The 26,702-nt window shown below is 34.6% G+C and overlaps 3 protein-coding genes across 3 annotated transcripts; all 3 read left to right on the top strand.

The window, feature by feature from the left end:
• Nucleotides 1-23,776: 23,776 nt before the first annotated feature.
• Nucleotides 23,777-23,950, top strand: K441DRAFT_570399 (uncharacterized protein; the record flags this gene model as incomplete). The annotated part of the gene is made up of 1 exon (XM_067643915.1): nt 23,777-23,950. The coding sequence occupies one exon, from the start codon at nt 23,777-23,779 to the stop codon at nt 23,948-23,950; it is 174 nt and encodes a 57-aa protein (XP_067501972.1).
• A 65-nt stretch (nt 23,951-24,015) lies between these two features.
• K441DRAFT_570196 (phospholipase) lies at nt 24,016-24,867 on the top strand (the record flags this gene model as incomplete). Its single annotated transcript, XM_067643904.1, has 2 exons — nt 24,016-24,221; nt 24,279-24,867. Coding segments are annotated over 2 exons (795 nt in total), but the record flags the coding sequence as incomplete, so codon positions are not given.
• A 222-nt stretch (nt 24,868-25,089) lies between these two features.
• K441DRAFT_570128 (ankyrin) lies at nt 25,090-25,533 on the top strand (the record flags this gene model as incomplete). The annotated part of the gene is made up of 1 exon (XM_067643896.1): nt 25,090-25,533. One exon carries the CDS (start codon nt 25,090-25,092, stop codon nt 25,531-25,533), a length of 444 nt encoding a protein of 147 aa, XP_067501970.1.
• Nucleotides 25,534-26,702: the final 1,169 nt, after the last annotated feature.

The raw sequence follows: 26,702 nt of genomic DNA, 5'->3' as shown, positions 1-26,702 counted from the left end.
TTTAAAAACCTAGCTGCTCTATAGTTGACTATATATTTAACCACTAATTAGTATTGGTTATATAGGGTAACTTACTAATAATAACTACTCGAGTAGATTATAGTAATGTTGGTTAATAAAGCTTATTAATTAGAATAAGGAAGGGCGAGGAGCTTAAGACTCCTTACTATGCTAGTGCCGCGGCGTTACGTAACGACCGCTTGCCTCATTCCCAACAATATTAGCTATTTAGTTTAAGTGTTTTATAATCCTCTTAGTTAGATATTATCCGTTCTTTTTAGGCTACTATACCTTAAGCCTTTTAGCTAATATTAGATCTGCCTTATAGTAAGAGAAAACGAAATAATATATCTGCGCACTTTAAAAGGAAGAAATCCGCTTATAACCCTTCTCCAATACCTTAGCTAAGCGGTAATTTTATATTAATACTATTTCGCAAGTTAACTAGAAGGCGCCTACTTACTCTAATTAGTAGTAACTTAACTATAAAGGATTTACGCGTTATAAATAAGCGTATATAAGGTAGTTAATATTTACTAAGGTAAATTACTATAATAGTGATTATTTATTAGTAAGCTAATTCGGTAAAATCTTAGCGCGGATATTTACCTTTAATTAATCTCCATACCTCTTCTTCTACTAACCTTTTACCTTATAATAACGCACCACAAACTTTATTATTGTTGTTTTATCTACTATTAATTAGCATACTACTATTTATAATGCCTTCTTTTATACCTCTAAATACGTTTAATAGCTATTTAGTTAAGGAACTTAATACGCGCAATGTTAACGATAAAATAATTAAGGACGCTTTTAAGAACGCTCTTTTTTTTACTAATCCTTTAGAATTTTTACTTAGAGAGTAAGCTTTCTAATACTAAATTATGCCTATAGCTAATATAATTTTAGGAAATATATATTAAAGCACTCTTTATCAGATATAGCAGAACACTATAATAAGGTTATTACAAAATCCACTAAAAATCCGCTTACCTTTTTACTACTTACCTCTTTACCGCCTACTTCTTTACCGCTTACCTCTTTATTGCCTACCTTTAAGCTACCTATTTCTTTATCGCCTACTACTTTTAAAAAGTTTAATCCTTATTATGCTTCTACTTCTCTTAAGAGGCAGGCTAATAAAATTACTGTGTAAAATATTTAGTATAAAATAGCCTTTAAATCGTATGTGTTAGCTATACTCTTTTAGTATCTTATCTACTAATTTACCTCTTATAGTAACCTAACAGAAATGTTAGAGATTTTAGATAATAATAAAGAGATTAATCTTAATAACGCTAACTCTCCTAAAAGCCCTCCTTTATCCTCTTATAATCTCCGCAGCCCTTATAAGCTCTATAGTATATAGACGGCCTAAGCTATAACGTCAAATATTAATATAAACAAGCGCCTTCCTATTTAAGTGCCGTTAGTAAATAAATAGTATACCCTAAAAGCTGGTGCTTAGGAGAATATAAAGGAAGCTCGCTAGCGGATATATACCTATATCCAGAATATTAAGGATAGCTCTAGTATACTGCGTAATCCGCTATACACTCTATGCGTTAAGTAAGATTATAAATATCACGTTTATAAGCAGAACTCTAGGCCATATTTTAAAGGTACGTACTTAAAATATCGCTTAAGTAATAGGTCGTGTGAAAAGGTATATACTAATAGTATACCACTATTCTATTAGCTAACACGTATATAGGATAGTTTGTTAAGACTAAAGCTAGTTATACCTTAGCGCAAAAAACGTGCGCAATTAGCTTCTACTAGTAGTCTAGCTAAAACACCTATTAAAAAAGTATAATATCCGCATCTTAATAATACGGATATTGCTAATATCCGCATAGCTTTATACCCGCATCATCCCCCCTTTAGAAACCTTCCCTCCCCCTAAGACTTCTACTTATAGTAATATACGCAGCCATAGAGGCACCTATTCTACTACTGCTTCTCCTACTATTAGATCATAAGGTGATATCACGTAGCTACGGTTCGTAGATAGTATGATGGTTATTGTTATATAATACTTCTTAGAAAGGGGGAGGGTAAGGAACTTAAGGTTCCTTACCACGCTAGTGCCGCGGCAACACGTGACGACACGTGACGGCAATTTGTCGCACGTAACGGCAAATTACCTTATTCCCGACACTGGCAACTCTTCTTTTATAGTTGCCACCTATATATAAATAACGCAATAATATAAAGATACTAAGCTAAGGAAAAGAAGAAGAGGAAGAGCATTAGGGGTTAACGTGAAGACGTATAGGCCGCCAAGGCGCTAGTAGTAAGCGAGCCAATAGCAATTTTCTATCCCGGGGATAGAAAATCCTAATTAGTTAGCTTAATAAATAGCATCGGTAGAACTCCACACCGCCACCTAAATTAATTAGGCGCGGCGCTCTTAATAAAAATCTAACTAATTAGACAACTTTAACCGGCGGTTAAAGTTCTATAAGATCTTAACTTCTTTAAATCTCCCTTTTAACCTAACCTTTAACTTATATACGTAGAGTATTTATATTAACAAATGTCTCTAGTGCCTTATTTAGGTTTACCTTTGTTATCGCATCTACTGGGTTATCTTAGCCATTAATCTATTAAATCTTAAAGAGTTCTTGTCGCTTATAGGACTACTAAAGTGCCATAATATTAATTATAAGGCGCTTCTCCTTTATAGTACTAAGCTTAATTAAATACTTATAGAGGGAATATAAGTCGGTGTATACGATTATAGGGATAATAGAAAGTTTAAGTTGATCTATAATTATCTTAAGGGTAGTTCCGATTATAATTACCGTATTAACTCCGCTAACTATTCCGTATATCTCTAACGCTAGAATGCTTTAAGTAACGTACTTACTCTTAGTTAAGCTCTAATAGATAAGATTACCGTTAATTATAAAGTTATTCTCTCTGGTAGATTTATTTGTAATAATAATCTTATATCCTAGCTAAAAGCTAAAATCTTTATTATTTATAAACAATCTATTAACAAATACAAAGAGCTTAATAGTAGGAAGATTAATAGGTATATAGAGTAGTCCTTAATCAAGATAGCTTATTTGCTAGGAAAGGCGCTTATTTAGATTAAGGACGTCATCCTTAGTTAGTTCCTAGTGTTAAGCGGCAACTAAGAGATTAAAGGAAGCCTTAGGTTAATAGATAGAAGCAATATAAGCTTCGCGAGCGCGTTACTCTATATATCCTTACTTTAGAGAATTAACGTTAATAACTTTAATCTTCTTGCTTTAACTCTTCTGGCGTAAAGCAATAGAATCCTTATTTAGGGAGAGGATACATCTATTAAAGAGCAATAGTATTGTTAAATTAAGCTTTTCCTTTAGCTTTACTATAAGATTTACCTTTACTAGCTTATCTTCTTTAAGAGCTGAGAATTGGTCGTCTCCTAAGATAATTATATTATTAGTTTATATACCAACGATTCTAAATAGGGTTCCCGTGGTTGTGATAAGGAAGCATAAATTAAATATAAAAGTAGTTATTAAAAGCTTCTCTTTATAGTGCTTGCTATAGGTAGCCCACTAATAAGTTCCTACCTCTACAATTCCAAAGTATAACCATAATCGTATCTTCAGGATATTGGTAGTAAATTTACTCTAGAAGGTATGCCAGTATTAAGCGCTAAAGGTGCGTCTCTAATTAGGTATAGGCCTAAGTAATATCTCGCAAATAAACCGCTATTCCATTCTTTATTAAGGAGGAAGCTAGCGCAATAATAACTTACTAACTAGCTCGTTAAATTATAGGAGATTGCGTAAGAATTACCTCCTTACTATTGTCGTTATAGCCTTAGATAACAAGCCTTAATTTCTTAAATAGGGCGTTAGTAGCTTTACCCTTAATCTTATTAACCATTCTTAACTTAAAGATACGAACTCCATTAAACTTAGTAAGGTCATACTTCTTAAATTTAAAAACTCCTCTTGTAATAAAACCGTTGATCTTCTACTTATTAAATACTTAGAAAGGAGCTCCTGGAGTTATAATACGACCTTCCTTTTAAAGCTATTTTGTAAGCTTAAGGTTAGCCTTTTCTTTAGCTGTTATAAAGGCTATTAATAACTTAACTCTATTCTTAATGGCGGCAATAAATTACTCTTTAAAATTAATAAGATGTTAGCAATTTCGTGATCCCTTCGGGCGGCCTCTACCGCGTCGTAGTTACGGCGTATTTGCTATAATTATATTAGAGTTATAGTTGCCTTCTAGAGCACATTAATCGTGGTTCTCCTCTGGGGTATTATAGTTCTCCTCTAGAATATTATAATTCTCCTTTAGGGTATCCTAGTTCTCCTCCGGGGTATCCTTTAGGGCATCCTATAAAGGCTCGGAACTATTGTTTCTATAATAAGGCTTAACAGCGGTTAAGCGGAATTAAGTAGGTCTATAGGGCATCTAAAGAGTATAAGTTTAACCATTAGTTATAATAAGTTTATATAAGCCTAACTATCCTCCCTTTTTACGCTATACGCGTACCTTAGATTAGAGTGGCAGATTAAGCGTAGTTAAGGTATTTAGGCCATTTCTTATTTCTAGTGCGTTGTTAACCTGGCGCGTGGCGTAGAGATATCGTACCTCTTTTATTACCTTGCGAATAGCCTTAGCTTATTATATAATAGAAGGAAATAGTAGAGAATTATTAGTTATTTAAGGGTAGGTGCTAAAGACTAGTAATATGGGTATAAGCCTATCTAGACTAGCGGAATTGTTAACAGCCTTAACAGCCATCTATAAGATAATTTTTTTGCTAGCGTTCTTTAGTTCTAAAGAAATAATCTTATATACTTGGCGCAATGGCGTATAATATTGCTCCACTTTTTTAATACTATTATGTGCCTTAATAGGGACTTCCTTAACCTTAATTGCCATTGCTTTTACCTATTATTAAAACTCCGTAGATAAGAAGTTCTTTCCTACGTTATAAATAATTTAATTAGGGGGTCCTAAGTAGATATTAATTTAGCATAATTAAAGGGTATCCTATATATTTCTAGCTAATATATCCCTTAAGAAACGTGCGGCTTAGAAGAAAGTTAATAAGTTAACAGCTTAGAGGACTAGCTTACCGTTAAGATATATAACATTAATAATAATATAGAAGTTAAAGTTGTAGTTATCTTTAAGGGTAAACTTAAATCGGCCAGGGGACTTCTAGTTTATTTAGTAGTAATAGCAGTACTTTATAAGATGCTTAATTACCTTAACCTTAACTTTATAACCTACTCGCTAAAGAACCCTAAGCAGTTAGTAAACGGATAGGTAGCTAAAATAACGGTGTAGTTAACGTAGCTCTAACTTAGTTAAGTAACTTTAAGCAACGCTCCTTTCTAGTTATTAGAGGAATAACTAAGGATAACCCTACTTGCGTATAACGGGTACCTAATTATCTCCCTAAATAAGTATATTCTTAAGGTTATTAAGCTTAACGCCTAATTTATCTATATCTTAGATATAGAATAGGAATAGGGTGTTTATAAGAATAATATAGAAGGTAATATATCCTAATAGGGTTTGGACCTTAATTATGCTAAAAGAGGTTATAGTACCCTTACCGAAGCAAATTATATATTAGCCTGCCGTTAATTAATTAATTTAAATAGAGCTATTAAGCTGCTAAAGAGCTTAAACTTAAGGTTCTCCTACTATAGATACTCCTACGGCTCTAGTATCTAGCATAATACTATAGAAGACGTTCGCCGAGTATTTGTTATTAAAGGAGAACGCGGAACTTTCCTTTAGCTTATTAAAGATATCTAACTTTATAATAGAATAGAATATAGATTGGTTATTAAGGATAGCGACAGTTTATATGCCATTTACCTTACTATACTTAGTAAAGTATTAGTCGGAAGAGTAGTCCTTAATTTCCATATCTATAAGAAGCTGTTCGGCCTCGTCAACCTTATCCTTAAGGTCTTTTGCGCCTTTATATTAAACTAAAAAGCTTTAGAAGTAGGCCGTAGTGACCTTATAATTTCTAATATTTCTTATACTTTGTCGAAACTTATTATATACCTTCTTTCGCTTATTAAGAGAGTGCCTAGTTAACTAGCAATTTGGCTTCTTATAAACGTAGCACTTTTTTTAACGGTTGCTCCGAAATAAACCTCTATAAAGACCTCTATAATTACTTTATAGTTAACGTTAATTATACCCTCTGCCGTATTCTTTACTCCGGCCACTATATATTTAATTAGTCCAGTTATAATTATATTAGTCTAGAATTCCGGTTTAAATAGGGTTTTTAGCATAGAATTATTAGGATTCTTGTATTTGTATTATAGTACCTATAGTAGAGCGTAGTTTAGTATATACTCCTTTAAATATATCTATAGGTTTATATAGCGCTAAGTTATACTTAGGAACGTTATAGCAGGCTAAAATAACCTAGTCCCTTAAACTATTCTTATTTTAGTAGGTTTTAATAAAACCATATTAGATTTTCTAGAGTTTATTAAAGAGTAGTTAAAGATACTCTAGGTAAGTTATTATTAGGTTAGAAGCGATAACTCTCTAGAATATAGTTTCCCGCCATTTAAATATATAAAATTAGCGGTTCTTATTAGTTTTAAAGTAGGCTCTAGTAAGCTAAAGCATTATATTAAAGCTATAGTTTTTACCTATAATATAGTTATAATAAAATATCGCCGCCCGTCCCTTTAATATAACAGAAAAAGTATAATAGAACTAATGGCGTTAAATTCTAACTTTATTGTAACAGTTATAAAAGACCTATAGTTTTACTCTAAGCATATTATATAATTCTCCTCTAAACTTCTTCTCTTTGTCTAAATATACCTTTATTAGATTTATAACTTCTTAAAATAAAGGCTTATTAGTTAGCTAGAATAGAGAAGTTAAAGGTAGTAAAGGTAGAGGAAAAGCACCTCTAGGTAAGAGAGCACTTTTAGGTAAGAGAGTAGTGTTCTAGGGGTTTTATTCCAAATTAAAGTTGCCTTCTAAAGAATATAGGTTAGTTTTAGGTTTCCGTAGTTAATGTATAATCTTAGCTTCCGTCTATACTAGTTCTTCTATACTAGTAAAAACGGCGTAAATATTACTAGTAATTAGGTTACTATCCTTAACAATATATACCCTATTCCTTTAGAGGGAGTCTTAAAAATCCTAAATAATATTAATATTGCTAAGTGCCCAGGTATTAGTAGTCTATCCTATAAAATCCTCCCTAAAGTATTCCTATAACTATAAATCGGCGTAATAGCTATCTTAGTAAAATAAAATATAGTATAGGAGAAAGCTATTAACTTATTTTATGGTATAGGTTATTGCATTAAAGGTAAATATATCCCAATCTTTATTGATAAATTTCGCGTATATAGCTACCCCTAGTAGTAAGGAGTCTCTCCAGTTGTTTAGAGTAGCCATAGTTATATCTTTAAAGGAAGGGGATATTAGTAGTGTAGGGATTATTATTTAGTACGCGTTTATAATATATATTTGCAATTATAGGGCTTAGGACTAGTTTTAGCCTTAAATCGCAAAGACTTATAAAGCGTATTATTCTGCGTAATAGACGTAAGAATCTATAATCTAGGGAAGGCTTAGGACCAGTTCTAGCCTTTTAAATCCTTAGATTTATATAAGAGTTCTATTTAAGGTTTAGGACCAGTTCTAAGCTTAAAAGACAGCTTCCCTTAGCACGAGTAGCACTAGTATAGTAGCTTATCTCTTCTTAGTAAATACCTAGCTGTTCTATAGTATAACTATAAAGTTAACCACTAATTAGTGTTAGATTATAAGGTAATATCATATAGCTACGGTTTATAGATAGTATAATGGTTATTATTATATAATACTTCTTAGAAAGGGGGAGGGTAAGGAACTTAAGGTTCCTTACCACGCTAGTGCCGCGGCAACACGTGACGACACGTGACGGCAATTTGTCGCACGTAACGGCAAATTGCCTTATTCCCGACACCTACTCTTTTACTAATTCCTAGTACGCGTAATACTGCCTCCGGTACTACTGCCGCTCCCGCTACTATAGAAAATATTAGAGCATATTTAGCAATTACTATTTCTGCGCGTATTAATATAGTTTATAAACGAGTAACTAAGATAGCAAAAGATACTCAGGCTATAAATCGCCAGTTAAGTAAGCTTAAAGATTCTCTAAGTAAGATAAAGAATAAACTTGCGTTTATAGGGTGTGGTATTACTATACTTATACGTAACGCTAGGTTACTAGATATAGAATTTAAGTAGATATAGGTTAGCTATTATTACGGGTTTAGAGTAATAAAATAGTAACTCTTACCTCTCTGCTACTATGTATATAGGAATTAAGTCTCTGCCTTATATTTAATAGATATACTTAATTAATATTATAATATCTATATAGGCTAGGATAAGGATATCCGCATAAGCTAAGATAAAGATATTTATATATCCGCACCGTTAATATTTACTAAAGTAAGTTACTATAGCAGCGATTATTTGTTAGTAAGCTAATTTAATAAAATTAGTAGCGTAGATATTTACCTTTAATTAACCTCTGTACCTCTTCTTCCTCTACTAACCTTCCACCTTATAGCACCGCATCGCGAACTTTATTATTATTGTTTTATATACTGTTCTTTAGAATACTACTATCTATAATGCCTATATTTACATCTATAAACGATATTAATGCGAATAATAGTAACTAAGCGGTTAAGGAACTTAATATACGCGACGTTAATAATAAGGAGTTTAATACTATTAAGCACGCTATAGCTGCTCTTACTAAGCCTTTAGATTTTATTCCTAAAGAGTAAGCTTTCTAATATTAAATTATGCCTATAACTAATATAATTTTAGGAAATATATACCGAAGCGCTCTTTATAAGGTTTAGTAGACGACAATAATAAGGATAGAGTGAAATCCGCTAAAAACCCGCTTACCTTTTTACTGGATGCCTTTCCGCTGCCTATATTTTTGCTATAGGCTACTTTACTATCTACTACTTCACTATCTGCCTCCCTACTGCCGCCGCCTAATACTTCTAAAAAGAGGCTTAATAAGGCTCGTTTATCTTCTTTTCTTAAAAAGTAGGCTAGGAAGGCTACTAATATAAATATAAAGCTTAAAATAGCTATTAAATCGTATATATTAGTTATACTATTTTAGCGTCTTATCTACTAATTTACCTTTTATAATGACCTAAATACTATATATAAGGTTCCTTTAGATAGTAATAAAGATAAAGACCTTAATGACGCTAACTCTTATAATCTCCGCAGCCCTCGCAATCTCCGCAGCTCTTATAATCTCTATAGTACTCCTAATATAAATAAGCGCCTTCCTATCTAAGTGCTGTTAGCGAATAAATAGTATACTCTAAAAGCTAGTGTTTAGGAAAGTATAAAGGAAAGTCGCTAGCGGATATTAACACACGTTTAGAATATTAAGGGTAGCTTTAGTAAGCTGCGTAATCTATTATGCGCTCTATATGAGAAGTATAGCTATAAATATTGCGTTTATAAGCAGAACTCTAGGCCTTATTTTAGAGGTGCGTGCTTAAAATATTATTTTAGTAGTAGGTTATATGGAACGGTATACGCTAATAGTATACTATTATTCTATTAGCTAATACGTATATAGAAAAGCTTACTAAATCTGGAGCCGGTTATACCTTAGCGCAAAAAATATACGTAATTAGCTTCTGCTAGTAGCCCGGCTGGAATACCTACTAAGAAGGTATAATATCCGCATCTTAATAATACGGATATTACTAATATCCGTATAGCTTTATACTCATACTATCCCCGCCCGCGCTACTACGCCTCTCCCCCCTACTAAGACCTCCCCCCTTATTAAGACTCCTACTCGCAGTAGTACGCGCGGCCGTAGAGGTACCTACTCTGCCGCTGCTTCTCTACCTCTTTTCCCAATTACTAGCACGCTAGGTGCTGCTATTACTGCTACTACTTCCACTAGCACGGAATTTGTTGGGGTGTATTTAGTAATTACTATTTCTGCGCGCATTAATATAGTTTATAAATAGGTAACTAATATAGCGAAAGATGTTTAAGCTATAGATCGCTAGTTAAATAAGTTTAGAGATTCTCTAAGTAAGATAAAGGATAAGCTTATATTCCTAAGGCGTAGTATTATTACACTTATACGCAATACTAGGCTACCGGATATTAAATAAGTAAATATAAATTAGCTGTTGCTACGGGTTAGCTATTATTACAGGTTTATAATAATAAAATAGTAGCTCTTACCTTTTTACTACTATATATATAGAAATTAAGTCTCCGCCTTATATTTAATAGATATACTTAATTAATATTATAATATCTGTATAAGCTAAGGTAAAGATATCCGCACAAGCTAAAATAAAGATATTTATATATCTGCACTATAAAACGGCTAACTACTACGTTATATACTACGTACTAAGAAGATTATATACTAGCTAGAATTAATATTAATAAAAAGAACTCGCTTAATATATTAAGACGGAAACGTACTATAAGCTCTAGTATTTAAAAGTCTTCCAGCATATTATCTATAGCCTTATTAAATCCGTCCTTATAAGGGTTATATAGTAAACTACTAATATAAGACATCCGTATATTAAAATTAGTAATACCGCCCTATAAAAGCCGCTTTAATCTAAGTTAAAGAATAGTAGGTGCCTTAAACCTAATATCCTATACACACTAACGCACAATAAAAGTATATCCGCAATTAAAACAATATATTACTATTGCTTTTAGCATTTATTAAGTAACTTATATACTAACTATTATACATATTAGCAGAGGTATAGGTATAACATTAAGACAACAAACCATATAAATATATTTAGTAGCTTCTCTTAGTACCTCTATATTCTTATTAGCGTCACTAAAGCTATATATAAGGGGATTAAATAGTAAACTAGCTGCAGTTAATAGAAAGGCGTTAAATATATTTACGCCGTCCTTTACGAGTTTTTTATATCTACGCTATAAAAGCGAAGGAGCCTTAAAATCCACTAAGCGCCGCGTATATTATATAATTAAATCCTTCCTAATCTAATCTATAAGATAGCGGATATCTAGTGCTGGAGACTTAGTTATATATTCGCTATTTATACGCTTGCTAAATACACGCTTAAAAATATCGCGGAGTATACTAGTGTAACTTATTATAAGAATACTCTACTTAAATAGCTCGTTTATACCAAACGTCGAATTCCTATACGTCCAGATTAACTCCTTAAGTTAAAGATTTAGTAGTTTATTAAGGCGATCCGTCTTAAAAAAGCTATCTAGCCGCCCTCGGAGGTTAACTAAACTATTAATAAGGATAGCCCGTTAAAGCACTAAATCGTAAGCGCTTATTCTAACTAGTTGCTATAGGATTAGCATATTATATATATAGTTCTTTAATAAGCTTTTAGCAAAGTATAAGCAAAGGCGGGTGATTATATACTTTAGTAGTCCGATATCCGCATACTTAATAGCGTATTTTAGAAGCTTATAAGTATTAATAACCTATAGGAACCGGATATAATTAAAGAACTCTATATTATAGTTATTAGCGGTAAAGCTTAATATATTCGTAGAGGACGACGTTATTACTAGCTAACGTACGTTAGCAAATAGCTCTAAATAATTAGACGTGCGCTAATTTACATCGCGGCATATATCTTTTAAAAAAGCCGCTATACAGATATCTTTAATATGCTTTAGAAATTGCTACGGAGATAGGTTTCGCATATATCGCTTAGTGTAAGCTTTATAGTATATGGGAATTGAATAAGTAACTTAATTGTAAATCTATGGAAATCAAGTGGTATAAATATATAAAAGTAGACCCCTAACTCCGGAACCTATAACTTATATTAAACGTATCCAAGATATATAAGGGTAGTGCTAACGTAGGTAAAACAGGGTAATATGTAAGGTCCGGTAGTCGGTTATACACCCCCCCAGATTTAACGGTGTAGTTAAAGCTGTAGAAAGAAAAATAAAGGCAGAAACTGTACTCCCTAGCTTTATATCTCTGGACATAGAGCTATATTTAAAGAGATATCCTCTATAGCCTTTTAGGAGACTATATTTTAAAAAAAATGTCCTCCCTAGCCTCTTAGAAGACTATATTCAAAAAGGCGTCCTCCCTAGCCTCTTAGGAGACTGTATTTAAAGAGGTGTAGTAATTTAATCTGCATTTAAGGCAGTTAATTAATCTATGCTCGCGGTAGATTTTTTTAATCTATAGTTGAGGTAGATATTTAATCTATGTTTAAGGTAGTTATTTAGGCTATAGCCATATAAGCTGTAATTAAGGTAGATCTAGAGGTAGTTACTTAGTAACTTTGGTGACGTTAAGACGTTATATCTGGTAACGTTAAGACATTAAATTTGGCGACGTGGAGACGTTAAGATTGGTGCCGATAAGGCTAGTGCCGATAAGGCTGGTGCTAATGTAGGCTGGCGTTTCGGAAGGGCGTCTATAGTGTAATAGCTGCGTGTAACGGAACCTTGTAGCAAGAACTACGATAGGTTCGTTAATGGGCTAGGTGTGTAGGAAATGCAAGTATAAAAGTCAACAACGTAATAATAACTAGTGGAGTGGTTGCCCAATAGATTAACTCTAATTATATTCTGAGAATTACTATAAGGAAGGAACTATCTAGGTAGGGACTAAGGGTCCTTAAATACACAACCGTACTCCTATAAAATCCTTCTTATACGTAATATACGTCTTATATATAAGGTACATAAGTTCCTTTTATTCCTCTTATTTAATACGTAGTATATTATATAACCTTAGTTACTATTCCTCGTTATATAGTTCTATCGGCTCTATTCTAGACCGTGCCTAAATTAACTAACTAGCTTCTTTTGTCTTTTCTCTAAGTAGTTATAATATTATACTTAGAGCGTCCGTAATACCATCTCCCTCCTCTTTATCTTTATCCTTAAAGATTTAAAATATCTTTAAGTCGTTTACTAAAGGTATAATATCTATTTAATTAATTTAGTTAATATTATTGCTTATTATACCTAAAGCAATTTCTTCTTTATACGCCCAACGTTATACTCACACTATTGCTGTAATATTATTTCTTAGTGAGATTATACCGTCTTTATATTCTTGTTGTTTAAAAAAGGGGTTAGTTTATGTTATATTAGCGAACCTATCTTTATAACAACCTTTTTTTTACTTAGAGTATATTAAAGTAAATATTTGTTTATCTTATGACGTTTACTTTACTTCTAATGCTAAATATACGCGACCTATTACTCTTAATAGTCATCTAGTTCCCTAATTAATTTGTCTTAGGGTTTTGTGTTTAATCTGCTGCTATATAGCTGGATAGTAAACTATTGTAAGCCCTTACTAAGTTAAAACGTTCCCGTAATACGGAATAAAAGGCCCTAAATATTTAAATTACGGTATTTACTCGTCTACTTTATCTTAAAAAGGTTTATAAGAAGGTTTGTTTTAAGAAGTAGAAACTTATAAAATAAGGTCTATAGGAACTAAGTAATAAAAAAACGGATTCTCTTTTAATAAAGAAGGAAATAAATCTAAGTAGTTTAGCAACTACTCTTCTTAGGTCCCCCTTAGGTAACTTATTCTTTGGCAATTTTTCTTTATTAATGCTGCCTAACCTAATCTCTTTTAATACTCCTATACCTTTCTTATAGCGTTTTTTAAATTCTCTAATAGCTCCTAGGTAGTCTTAGTATAGCCTATCCACTTAACCTTATACTATATCTTGTCGTTAATGTTCTTATAATTAACAATCTTTAATACTTACTATTTGTCTTCTTCTTATCCTCTATATATGTCTGCTTTATAAACCAGTGGCTTAATATTCCTATATACTAGCTCTAGCATTATAATATGCTATATAGGGTAGATCTTTATTTTAGCTAGTAGGTTTAACTTAAACGTAACCAGTAAAATCCTTTATATAATTTTAAAAGGTCCTAGTCTAACGTAATCCAATTTCTTACTTAGTTATCGACTTTTAAAAATTTTATATAGTAGCCATACTTTATCTCCCTCCTTAAGATCTGGTCCCTTAGATCTCTTAGTATTATAGTACTTTTTCATTCTCTCTTATACTTTCTTTACTAATTCCGTAAGGTCTATATAAAGATTTATTAATATCTTTATTCTCTCTTTAGCTATACTACTTATTTTCTTTACTTGCCGTAATAATAACAATGTTCTTAGCTTATATCCATAATTTGCCTTAAATAGTAATATACCTATTCCTTCTTAAGGTGTTATATTATATATAAACTATATAACTAGTAATAGCGATACCTAATTATTCTATACATAATTAATATAATGCCTTAGGTACTGCTCTAGCGTCTAATTTAACCTTTCTATTTAACTATCTGTCTGCGGATAATATACAGTGAAAGTTACTACTTAAACTCTTTGCTCCGCTAAGAATACTTCCTAAAATACTACTATGAATCTTAGATCTCTATCTAATATAATCTTGCTTAATACTCTATGTCTTATAAACACTTCTTTAACGTAGATTCTAGCGACATCTTCTACTAAGATTTCTTCTATACATGCTATAAAGTATCCCTACTTTATAAGCTTATCTACTATTACTAAGATCGCGTCGTGATCTTATCCGGTAATAGGGTTTTTTAATTTTAGTAACTTAATAATAAAGTCCTATAATATAACCTCCTATAGTCTCTCTAGTATTTTAATAGGTTATAGCCCTCTATATAGCTTATGCCTTATTAGTTTATTTCTTTAGTAATCTAAATATTTCTTTATAACCTTTCTAGCTATCCCCTAGATTCCGTTAATAATATACTCCTCCTAGAGTCTTAACACTAAGCCTATAGCTCCATTATGTCCTTAGGTTAGTCCCTTATAGAAGTCCTCTACAAATTACTCCGCTATACTTTTTAGGATGTACTTTACTTCTTAATTTTCGTATATATCCGTCTATAGATCTTCTAGCTATACCTCTAGAATTCTTTATACCTAAAAGCTTTCTAGTATCTTATAGACTTTCTTTAGTTTATTATCTTCTTAAGTTACTATAATTTTTGGATAATTGTACCTAATTAATCCGTCTATATCTTTTCGCAATAAAGCCCCTAATAGCTTTTCCTTATTTTATAGTTTAGCTTTACGGCTTAGAGCATCTACCCATATATTATTTATACCTTTAGTATACTAAATTTTAAAATAGTATTCCGTAAGCATCTCTACCTATCTAACCTATCTTTAATTAAGTTCCTTTATTATTAGGAATCCTATTAGGTTCTTATAATCCGTCTTAACTATAAATAGTTTCTCTATACCTTATAAGAATGCTCTCTATTCCTTTAATACTATAACTATACCTAATAACTCCTTATTATAGATGTTATAGTTTAACTCTAGTAGTGTTATCTTTTAACTATAGTATGCCACTAGGTGCCATCTATTTTAATGCCTTTATATAAAGCACGCCCCTAGTATATAGTCTAATGCATCTATTTCTATAACCGTCTTTAGTCCTAGTTAATAGATCTTAAGAACTAGCTCCTAGGTAAACAACTCTTTAACTTTCTTAAAAAGTTCTCTTTACTCCTCCCCCCATACCTATAGTTCTTCTTTCTTTATTAACCGCGTAAATAGCTTAATATCCTTTAACCACTGCGCTATAAACCTTCTATAGTAATTGCAAAACCCTAAAAACAATCTTAACTATATAATATTCTCTAGTTCCTACCAATTTACTATAGCCTCAATCTTCTTTAAATCTATACTAAGTTAGCCTAGTTTAATAATAAATCTAATAAAATCGGTCTTCCTAGTAAAGAACTCGCATTTCTTAATTGCTACTAGCATTTATTCTTCTTATAGTCTCTTTAAGACCTATTTAACGTGTTCCCCATATTTTTCCTTAGTTATTAAGTAGATAATAATATCGTTAAGATATACTATAATAAATTCATCTAAGTATTCTCCTAATATATTATTAATACGCTTCTAGAACGTTACTAGTACGTTTATAAGCCTAAATTGCATAACTAATGGTTTATATAGTCCTTCCTTTAACCTAAAGGCTGCCTTCTATTTATTGCCTTCCTTAATCCTAATCTAATAGTACGCCTATCTTAGATTTATCTTTATAAAGATTTGCGCATTACCTATCCTATCTTAGATTTCGCTAATTAAGGGTAAAGGATACCTATCCTTCCTAGTAATGCTGTTTAACTGTCTATAGTTAATATACAGCCTTAGTTTACTATTCTTCTTTAGTATAAATAGTACTAGATAACCCGCTAATAATTGCGATGGTCTAATATATCCCTTTTATAGATTTTCCTAGATAAACTCTTTTAATGCTCTACCTTCTTCTTTAGTAAGCTTGTAGATTAAAAAGAACCTTAGACTTATTCCTAGTTCTAACTCTATTTTATAGTCCTATACTATATATTCTAATAGCTTTTTACTTTCCGGTAACTATAGTTTCTTACCATACTTATAGTATCTCTTTAGTATATAGCTTAGTCCTTTTTCTATTTCTTTATAGGTTGCTCCTACTTAGTACCATACCATCTTAGCTTATTATTATATTTTACAGCATTAAGTATCTCTAATATTAACCTAACCTATAATTTAATCAATCCTTAGATTATATTCCTATAACTAAGGTATACCTAATACTGCCTCATCTCGTCCTAATAGTAGGATATTAAAAGACATCTCAATTTGTCTTCCTTTAATAGTTATCTAAATAGGTCCTATTTTAAGATTAATAATTCCTCCTCTATAGGTTATTAGATCTCCTAAAATTATAACTAATAGGTAAAATTACTCCTTTTGTCTATAAGGTAATCCTATTCTCTTAACTACTACTAGTAAAATATAGTTTCGCGTTACTCTACTATCTATTAGCGCTTTAAACTGCTAATCCTACCAATTAACTTATAAATTTAGGTATTATCCTTAAATTCCTTTAAGGGTCTAAGGCTCTACTACTGGCTCCCTTTGGTCCTATAGGCCTCTACTTTTCCTAACTATTAGCTGCTTAATCCTAGTATATTTAGCTCACTTTTTAGCTAATACCTAGTTCGCTTTTTATCTTTAATATACCATAGATACATATTTTCTGGGCATTTCCACTACTATCGTCCGTCTAAGTATTCTTCCGTAAGGAATCTTCCTGGTTAAAGTACTAAGCTTCCTTCCTCTTAGATTTCTATTAGATGCTATCTATATATATATTTAGCATTCCTATACTATTACTTATCCGTTATCTAGTATATCCTTATAGGGTATTTCTAATTCTTTTCTTTTAGATTCTTATATATTTTACATATATTATCCACGCATATAATCTATAATATCGTATAGTATACTAGGTGCTTTAAGTTAACTCTTAGCTCGTCTTCGTCCCTAAGTTTAAACCTTTATTATACTAATCTAAACGTTATAACTTTATTTATAGGTACTAAGATGCGTCTCTCGCTTCTTTAGTCCTCTAAATATTCCTTTAGATCCTTTAATATTATAATTAAGGCTCCTTTAATATACGTTATGGCCTTCTCTGTAATTAGGTGGTCTTAAATAACTTTTTTATCTAACTATATATAGAAATCTTCCTACTTATTATTACGTCATTACCTATACTACTTTTAGTATAACTGCTAGAGTATATACGGTCTGTCCGTAAGGAAATATCTCTTTATTACTACGTTATAATAGCCTTTAGTATATCGTTCCTTAAACCTAGTAGGAATCCCTAAATCCTCTTTTTATTTTAGTTTAGTAAGCCACTTAGCTCTTAGTGTGCCTACTCTCGGCTTATTAGTGATTCTTTATACTAATACTCTATCCTTTATACGTCCCAATATGCTAAATCTTTTATTTAGTTTCTGTTCTTACCACGCGATAATTCTTTATCTAAATTCTTCTATAGTTTCTTTTGGTTTGTGCCTTATACTTTAATCTTTAAAGTTATCTTACTTCTTAATCCTAATATTAGTTTTTCAATCTTTAGTCCGAATACTTTATTTAACTAGTAAATCCTCTAAGTCTATATATTCGTCTCCCAGTTTAATTACTATTTATATTACAGATTCTTTAATCTATAAAGAAGCTCCTTACCTCTTATCTATAGGTGTCCTAATTTACACCCCAAATTTTTAACCCCTTAGGTTCTTTAATCCCAAGCTTGCTTCTAACTTAAGCTTAGCCCCTGCCTTAGTCTAACTAGGCTTAACTAGTGTCCTTGTCTTATCTTAAGAGTCCTAGATCTTACTTATCTTATCTTAAGAATCTTATACTATTAGGAATTCTTATCCCAAGCTTATTCGTATATCTTTAAACTAAGCCACTACTCTACTCTATTGGTTTCTGTCTGTTGTAGGTCCTTAAGCTTGCCTTATCTTATCTTAAGAATCTTAGTCATCTCTTATCTTATTTTAAGAATCTTAAGCCTTTAGCCTTTTGCCTTTATTAAGTGCTAAAGTAGTTCACTATTTTACTTCTCTTACATCTTATAAAGCGATAGATATTATATCTAGTGGGGTTTCGATCCCTACTAATATTCCTTATTCTATAATAGAATTATCCTCTACCTTTAGTATAACATCTCTAAGGTCTGCTCGCTCCTAATAAGCAGCCCTTATTACCTTATCGTTATAGAATATTTCGCCTAAGTTAAATTTATCGTCCTTAATATCTGATCTGCGAACTAGTTTATTAGTTCCTCTATATCCTATAGGTGCTAGCTCTTATAGCTAATAGCTTGCGCTATACTTAGCGTCCTTATAAATTTAATATACGTTATTATAATAAAACGCAAAACTTCTAATTAAATANTCTTTTGTTCCTCGTAGTATATTATTATCCCTTTATATATATATATTATCTGCTAGTCTTATACCTTTTACTATAAAGTAACTCTACCTACTTCTATAGTTTCTAACGTAATAACCCTATTTTCCGTAATTTATATAAGCTCCTTTTTTAAACTATTTTTCTTATTATAGAGTCCGCCTAAATGTCTTCTGCTATTAAGATTCCTGATTCGGCCTCTACTCTTTAGACCTTTAATTACTTAATCCTTATCCTCTAGGTTTCTATAGTTTGCTCTATCTCTTATAGGCTTCTTTAGTACCACTTAGGTCTATTAGCTCTACGCTATACCATAGTTTCTAACTTAGCTTTTATCATTGCGTACTCTACGCCTTATATAACTATAGAACTCTATTTTAGCCTTTCTTAGCCTGTTCCCTTTAGTAAATCTAATTATTAATCTTAATCGCCTAATCTATTAGTTCCCTTAGAGTGTCCGCATCTTCTATTAGGATAATTACGTCCTAGACTTTAGCCTTAAGTCCCTATTTATATTATACTATAAGCGCCCTATTATTCCACTCTACTTATATTGCTAGTGTCTAAAACTATATTATATATTTAATTGCTAAAGTTCGTTGCATAAGGTTCTAGAGTTTTTTTTCCGCTATAGTTTTTTCTTTTAGGTCTCTAAATATCTACGTAAGTTGTTTTACAAATCCTTCCTAACTTAAGAATATAAATCGCACGTTTTAATTAGTGGTCGTTATTCCATTTACCTATATCTTTATAAGGTAAGGTTTAAACTACTTAAGTGCTTTTCCTAATAAGAATAGTCCTGTATAGGCTATCTAATCCACGGGTATAGGTAACTTTGCTCCCTTCTATAAAACCTTAAAGTGCATCTGCGTAAGGAATCCTTTAAGCTTTAACCTCTCTCCTATAAATCTCTTAATTGATAGTAACTTAATTTTTGCTACTCTTATCCCGTTAAGTCTTTCTTCTAACACTATATTATTAGCTGTTAGCTAGTTAACTATTTCCTATAGCTGTCCGACCGTCACAGGTTGCTGTGAGTTAGTATCCACTATACTAGTGTTACCTCCTATCCTTAAAGTAGTTACTGCCGTTAATGGCGTTATGGTGGCTGCTTTTGGTGGCATGTTATTTAACTTCTTATATTAATACTATAACTAGGTAGTAATTGTATAACGGAACCTTATAGTAAGAACTACAATAGGTTCATTAATGGGCTAGGTATATAGGAAATGTAAGTATAAAAGTTAACAACGTAATAATAACTAGTGGAGTGGTTGCCTAACAGATTAACTCTAATTGTATTCTAAGAATTACTATAAGGAAGAAACTATCTAGGTAGAGACTGAGGGTCCTTAAATACATAACTGTACTCCTATGAAATCCTTCTTATATATAATGTACGTCTTATACGTAAGGTACGTAAGTTCCTCTCGTTCCTCTTGTTTAATACGTAGCACATTATATGACTTTGGTTACTATTCCTCATTACATAGTTCTATCGGCTCCATTCTAGACCGTGCCTAAATCAACTAACTAGCTTCTTCCGTCTCTTCTCTAAGTAGTCGTAACATCGTACTTAGAGCGTCCGTAACACTGCGACTAGTTATAGCGGAAGGCGTCTATAGTATAAGAGCTGCGACTAATTGTAGTGTTGGTGCCTCCCTAGGAGGCCTTAATTTGATTTAGTAATAGGCCTATATTAAGGCTCTAGTGTTCGTTAGCTAGTCGTTTAAACGGTTATCTGGTTTTGGTGACGGTCCTTTAGCTATTATTAGTCTAGTGCCTTCCTTATATCTACCTAATATCCTTATCTCTTACTATTAGTATATCTAAGCTAGCTTATACATCTGGCTTTTACTAGCTTTATATTCTGGCGTCTTATACTAGCTCCGTGCTCTAGCTCTATGCTCTAGCATCTCGCTCTAGCTCTATACTCTAAATCGCGCTAGCTAGGCTCTTGCTTGGACGCTATATAAGGTCGTTATACTATAGTAAATAGGTTGACTTTATTAAATAGTTGTATATCTGGGTTAAAGGAGGTTAGGGTTTATACGGTCGGGTTTATATAGTTAGGTTTAGTTTAGTTCAATTAATGTTTAATATAATTAATGTTTAATTGTCCGTCCGTTTAGTAAATAAAGGTAATTATAAGTATAACAGCAGTACCTAGAAGAAGCTTAAAATACTTATAAAGGTAGAAGAAGTAGTGACTTCTTAAACGAGGTAGCAGATCAATTGCTTAGTAAGCGCTAAATATATAAATTAGATATAGTATAGTAGGTAGGCCGGGCTTATAACTATAAGCTTTATAGTATATAGGAATTAAATAAGCAACTTAATTATAAATCTATGGAAATTAAGTGGTATAAATATATAAAAGTAGACCCCTAACTCCGGAACCCATAACTTATATTAAACGTATCCGAGACATACGAGGGTAGTGCTAACGTAGGTGAAATAGGGTAATATGCAAGGTCCGGTAGTCGGTTACACTTAGCCTTACTATCCGCCTTAATATTGCACTTATTACGGATATAGAGTAGGAATAATGTAATAATATAAGTATTAAAGCTTTAGAGGATTAGCTCTTCTATATAATAAAATAAAGCCTTTTCCCTAGGAATATTACGCCGTCCTAGGTAGTTTATATAGGTATAAAGCGCTAAAAACTACTGCGCGGCTTCCTTACCCCTATAGAATGTACGCATAACTATATATAGGAAGTTTAATTATATATACTATAGCCCTAGAATAGGTAATACCCACTTATAGCTATTATACGCACCTTCCACCTTAACCCGCTCCTCTTTATATAATTAAATAAGCTTTACGGTTTTCTAATCTCTATATACTAGGAAAAGCTAATTATTAAAAGCGGTTTTATAGTTATACTGCAGTTATTCTAGGAAAATATTCTCTATTATATAATAGTTGTCGTTAATAAAAGCCTTACTATTTAAAATAGGTCCTAGAGTTATATACTCTATCCTTTTATAAGGGAGAATATTAACTACTAGTATACGTGGATATTTAATATCCGCGTTAGAGTTAAATATACTATTAACCGTAGTAGAATACGTATATTAGATGGCGTCCGTAATAAAACTTATAGATATCTACTTCTAAAGGTTATTAAACCTATTCCTAGCTATATTAACAACCTTATCTAGCTTAAGTTAACAGGTATTATTTAATATTAACTACTTAAGGCCCCCTTTAGGCATGTATACTCCGCGTAAAATCTTTCCTATAGTATGCGAATTAAACTTACTAATCTCGCCAATAACCTAATATTAAGTCTTTTAGCAATAGTTAAAGTCATTATAGATAATATAGATATTATTATAAATAGAAAGAGACTTAATCAGTTTCTTAAGGGTTATTAGCGCTAGAAGGGCTAGTAGAATTAATAAGACCTTTCTTAAAACGTTTGGCTAGCCTAAGCTTTTTAGCGTTAAGAGCCTTATAACTATTAATTAGACTAAGGCTATATAGAAAAGATAGTATATAGCGCTTTATATTAAGCGCCTAAAGATATAAACTAAGTAGACGGGCGAAACCATTTGCAAAGTTTTAGGCGAACCCTAGGAGGAATATAAAGGCAACTATAACTATATATCCACCGTGCAGATTCTAACTATATTCCTTTTCATCCAGTACGGACATCCCCTTAATAAGCTAAAACAGCAGCGGACTGTACTACTAAATAAACTTAGCTGCATTCTTAAGGTTAATATCCTTAAACTCTATATCTAGAGTCTATATATTAAAGGGGCTATATTATAACTATAGTTGGCGGAGCTCTTTCCGGATATAGTGGATAGTATAGGTTACCAGAGTCGTATAAGTATTAGGCGTGTTAATAAGTTCTTCTTATATTTCCTTATCCTCCAGCAAAGCAATAAGTAGGTCCCTTACTTTTTTCTTCTTTCTATTACCTCTATACCTATTCCCACTTTCTAAGTACTTAAAAACCAGCCTTTAAAAAGACCAACTTCATTTTTATAAAAGGTCTTTAATAATATTAACTTTCTCTTCCTTTAACGTATTTGTCCAACTAGTAGATAGAATATCCGCTGTCCGACTAGTAGATGGAATATCCGCTATTTAACTAGTAGATGGAATATCTGCTGGTTATAGAGAGGGTGGGCGGCATGGGCGTAAGCGTTTAGTGTTAGTAGTTACTACGCGGCTCGGTGGTATAGAGGTAGAATTATGGCCTCTACCGCGACAACTTCCTTTTAATATCGCGTGGGTATAAGGAGCTGAGGATCTTATAACTTATAGAGTAGGCTTTTCTCTATAATTTAGTATAATTTTAATGTTAACAGGTATTATAGGAGGGTAGATTAATTTTGTTAAAGTTGATAAAGTCTTCTCATATAAATAGTGTTTAGGTTTTCTATAAATCTCACCAAAGGGCCTCAGACTAAGAAAACGATTGCCGTCCTAAATCAGCTTAGCGGACGGTGCGGATATTCCTATATCCGCACAATCGATTTCTTAGTCTGAGCTTCTGAGGTAACTGACTGACTACTAGCTGACTGCTTACATTATCAGCTTCTTGGCAGCTACGCTGCCAGCGTCGCTGGCTATTGGACACACTGCTTGGTGTAATATAATTGGTTCAGGACTTGACAGGACTAGGGTATAGTGATTTGATCGGCTCAGGAGTCCACAAGCGTGGCACTAGATCCTTGGCGTCACGCCGTGGCGGGATTTTCCCCCGGGGGTCTGATTTACGAGATAATCTGCGGGGCACTATCTCTATTTAGTCTAGGATAGCCCTCTCAATCAAGGATCTAACTCTCTCTACACTTTCTGATCGAGCTGAAGACGGGTTACTATACTTCTCCAAGACAAGACCAAGCCTCATAATTCTACCAAACCCACTACCCAACCCATTTTCTAGCCATGCCGGAGCACGAGCTCCGCCTCCTAGCCCTTGATGGAGGCGGCGTTCGCGGTTTGTCGATGCTTCAGATCTTGAAGCAGCTCATGGACGTCGTCGACCCGGAATCTCCGCCAAAACCTTGCGACTATTTCGACATGATTGGGGGGACCAGCACTGGCGGGTTCGTGGAGTAGTTTGTAATACCGGGTATTTAGCTAACGTCTACAGCCTCATAGCGATAATGCTCGGCCGGCTTCAGATGACGGTCGACGATTGTATAGACGCATATATCTCGCTGTTTGATAAGGTGTTCCAAAAGCAGAGACACCGTGTGACAATCAAAGGTAACGTTCAAGGGCGATTCGACACCGATGCTTTGGAACGAGCGATAAAAGAGATTGTCGCGAGGCAAGGGTTAAAAGAGGATGAGCTGCTAAAGGACTCTCCTAACGCAAAGTGTAAAGTGTAAGTGTAGATAACGGAATACAGTAGGTCGAGGATATACCAACCGTTGGAGCGTAGGTTCGTGTGCGCAACAAGCAAGGAAACCGGTGACACGATTCACATAACTAGTTACCGATCCCCACGCGGTCGAGAACGGCTGCTTCGAACCGCCAAGATCTGGGAGGCCGGCCGAGCGACGTCGGCGGCCTCATCCTTCTTCGATCCTATTACGATCGGTAGCTTCCACGAAACCTTCGTCGACGGCGCTACAGGGGCGAACAACCCAGTATACGAAGTGTGGAACGAGGCTCAAGACATGTGGCCGTTGGGCTCCCTCGAAGATAGCGTCAGTTGTTTGGTGTCAATAGGGACTGGCGTTCCGTCCCTTAAGCGATTCACCGATGATCTCGTCGGCGTTGGCCAGAGTCTGCTCGCAATTGCTACAGAGACGGAGAAGACTGCTGAGAGGTTCTGTCGGGACAAGTCTGGGCTCGACGGCAAGGGGCGCTACTACCGATTTAACGTTCTACGAGGGTTGGAAGACATTGGCTTAGAAGACTCGAAGGAGGTGAATGCAATCATCGCGGCTACAGACCGATACATTGAATCTCAGGCTGTATTTAAGCAGATGAAGGCGTGTGGGAAGAGCCTTGGTGATAAACAGTGTAAGTCTACTAAATCCAGCATTATATATTTCACCAAATATGCTAACGAAATAGCCACTCAAACTCCAGACAACAATCCCGAACAAACTCGATTGCGCCTTGACGGCATCCCCGAGCACGCCATGCTCTCTTGGGCCGTTCAAAACGGGCGTGTTGCTGCAGTCAAAGAACTCCTCTCGCAAGATGCCATCAACTTTGACGTAAATGCTAGAGGCGAATATCGTATGGCGCCACTAATATTCGCCGCCCAGGAAGGCTTCACGAGCATCGTCGAAATGTTACTCCGTCACGGCGCCAATCCAAACATTCAGGATAAGCGCTACAGGACCGCGCTTTCACATGCGGCTCAAGAAGGCCACTGCGATGTGTTGGAACTCCTGCTGTCTCACGGTGCAGATCCAAACGTTATAGATGATGAGTGTTCCACCGCACTGATATGGGGAGCTTGCCGCGGGAAAGAGGATATCGTCAGGCGCCTTCTTGCCGTTGAAGGTATCGACAAAAATCCGGTGGATAATGAAGGGATGAGTCCATTAACATGGGCGATTGAAAGGCGGTATAGGAAGATTGCAGAGATGCTTGCTGACAGTCTGCCGTTCTCGAAAGCGAGACTGGTGGAAGAGGTGTTAAGGTGGAGGGTGTTAAGAGTCAAGACTGCAGGCCCTTGAGGCCGAGGACTCAGTCACGTGTATGACTCTTTTCGCGTCGCCCTTGGTATCTAGTAGTCCCTATCGCCAGTAGTGGCAAGCGAATTGGCCAGGCTGATCGGTGTCTAAAGGTGAACTCTCTCTCGAAGGGATGCATAAACTCAGCGTGGTCAGAAGCTGACCACGTTGAACCTTCTGACCACGCCGAGTTTTTCCGTGACCACGCCGAGCTGCGACCCCATTCTTGTCACCATAAAAGGTCTATTGCGGCCGTAAGCCTATCTAGAGGCTCTATACCGTATATGGCTTGGTGTTAAAGCCTCTGGTCAGTGCGGTTACTCGGCGGCAGTGGTGCTGGCACCTTATTAACGTCTTTGACGCTTAAATATTATGGTGAACAGTTGGACCTCGAGGCCTTCTTGCAGGAAATGCCCGACTACCTCGTCGCCGAGATGGACCGCTACGCCGTGTGCGTCGCACCGTATTACTACGCCAAGCTCGACATCGCGTGGCCGGACTCAAGCGCCACGACCACGATGTCGACGTTGAGGCATATGCGGGAGGCAAGCGGAGGCGAGTGTGATTTTGAGAAGCCGAATCTCGCCGACTTCTTCCGCCTTGGCTTCGACGACGCTGCGAACTGGAAGCTGGATCGCCAGTATCTGGAGCCGTTCCCGTTCCTAATCAATGAGGAGGTAGCGCGCATCCTGACCACGAAGGCGTGCGCGCGCTCAGCTGGATCTTCGCAGGGATACCGTATAGATTCAACAGCAGCAGCAGCAACAGCGTGGTTAGGTCAGCTGCGGACGTATGGGTGGTGTGCAGCACCGCGAGGGGGGTGCGTTTGGTTCTAGCAACAGCGCGTGTATTCCTTTTCCGAGTGACTCTTTAGACGGTTTCTAAGGGCTTCAGGGGCCCGATGAGGAGCGCTCGATTCAGTCTTTCCAAGTATAGTTGCAACGGGCAGGCCTGTATAAAGAGTAAGCCACAGCGCTCGCATCACTGTAGTCACTCTTCACTATACTAGAAATTTTATCCTGGGCTAAAGAAGTGCCCCCGCCCCCGCCCTCCTCCTTGCCCGCAAAACAGGCCGGGAGCGGCATGTGCGTCGCGCCGGTTGGAGGGGTGGCGGCGTGCTGCATCAAGGGGCTTCTTCGGCATCTGGTCTTCAGCGTCGAGGCAGCGGCGAC

Source organism: Cenococcum geophilum (assembly GCF_001692895.1).
Source record: "Cenococcum geophilum 1.58 unplaced genomic scaffold K441scaffold_32, whole genome shotgun sequence".
Lineage (NCBI taxonomy): Eukaryota > Fungi > Ascomycota > Dothideomycetes > Gloniales > Gloniaceae > Cenococcum > Cenococcum geophilum.
The sequence above is the reverse complement of the archived record's forward strand: the minus strand, read 5'-3'. Positions and strand labels throughout refer to the sequence as shown.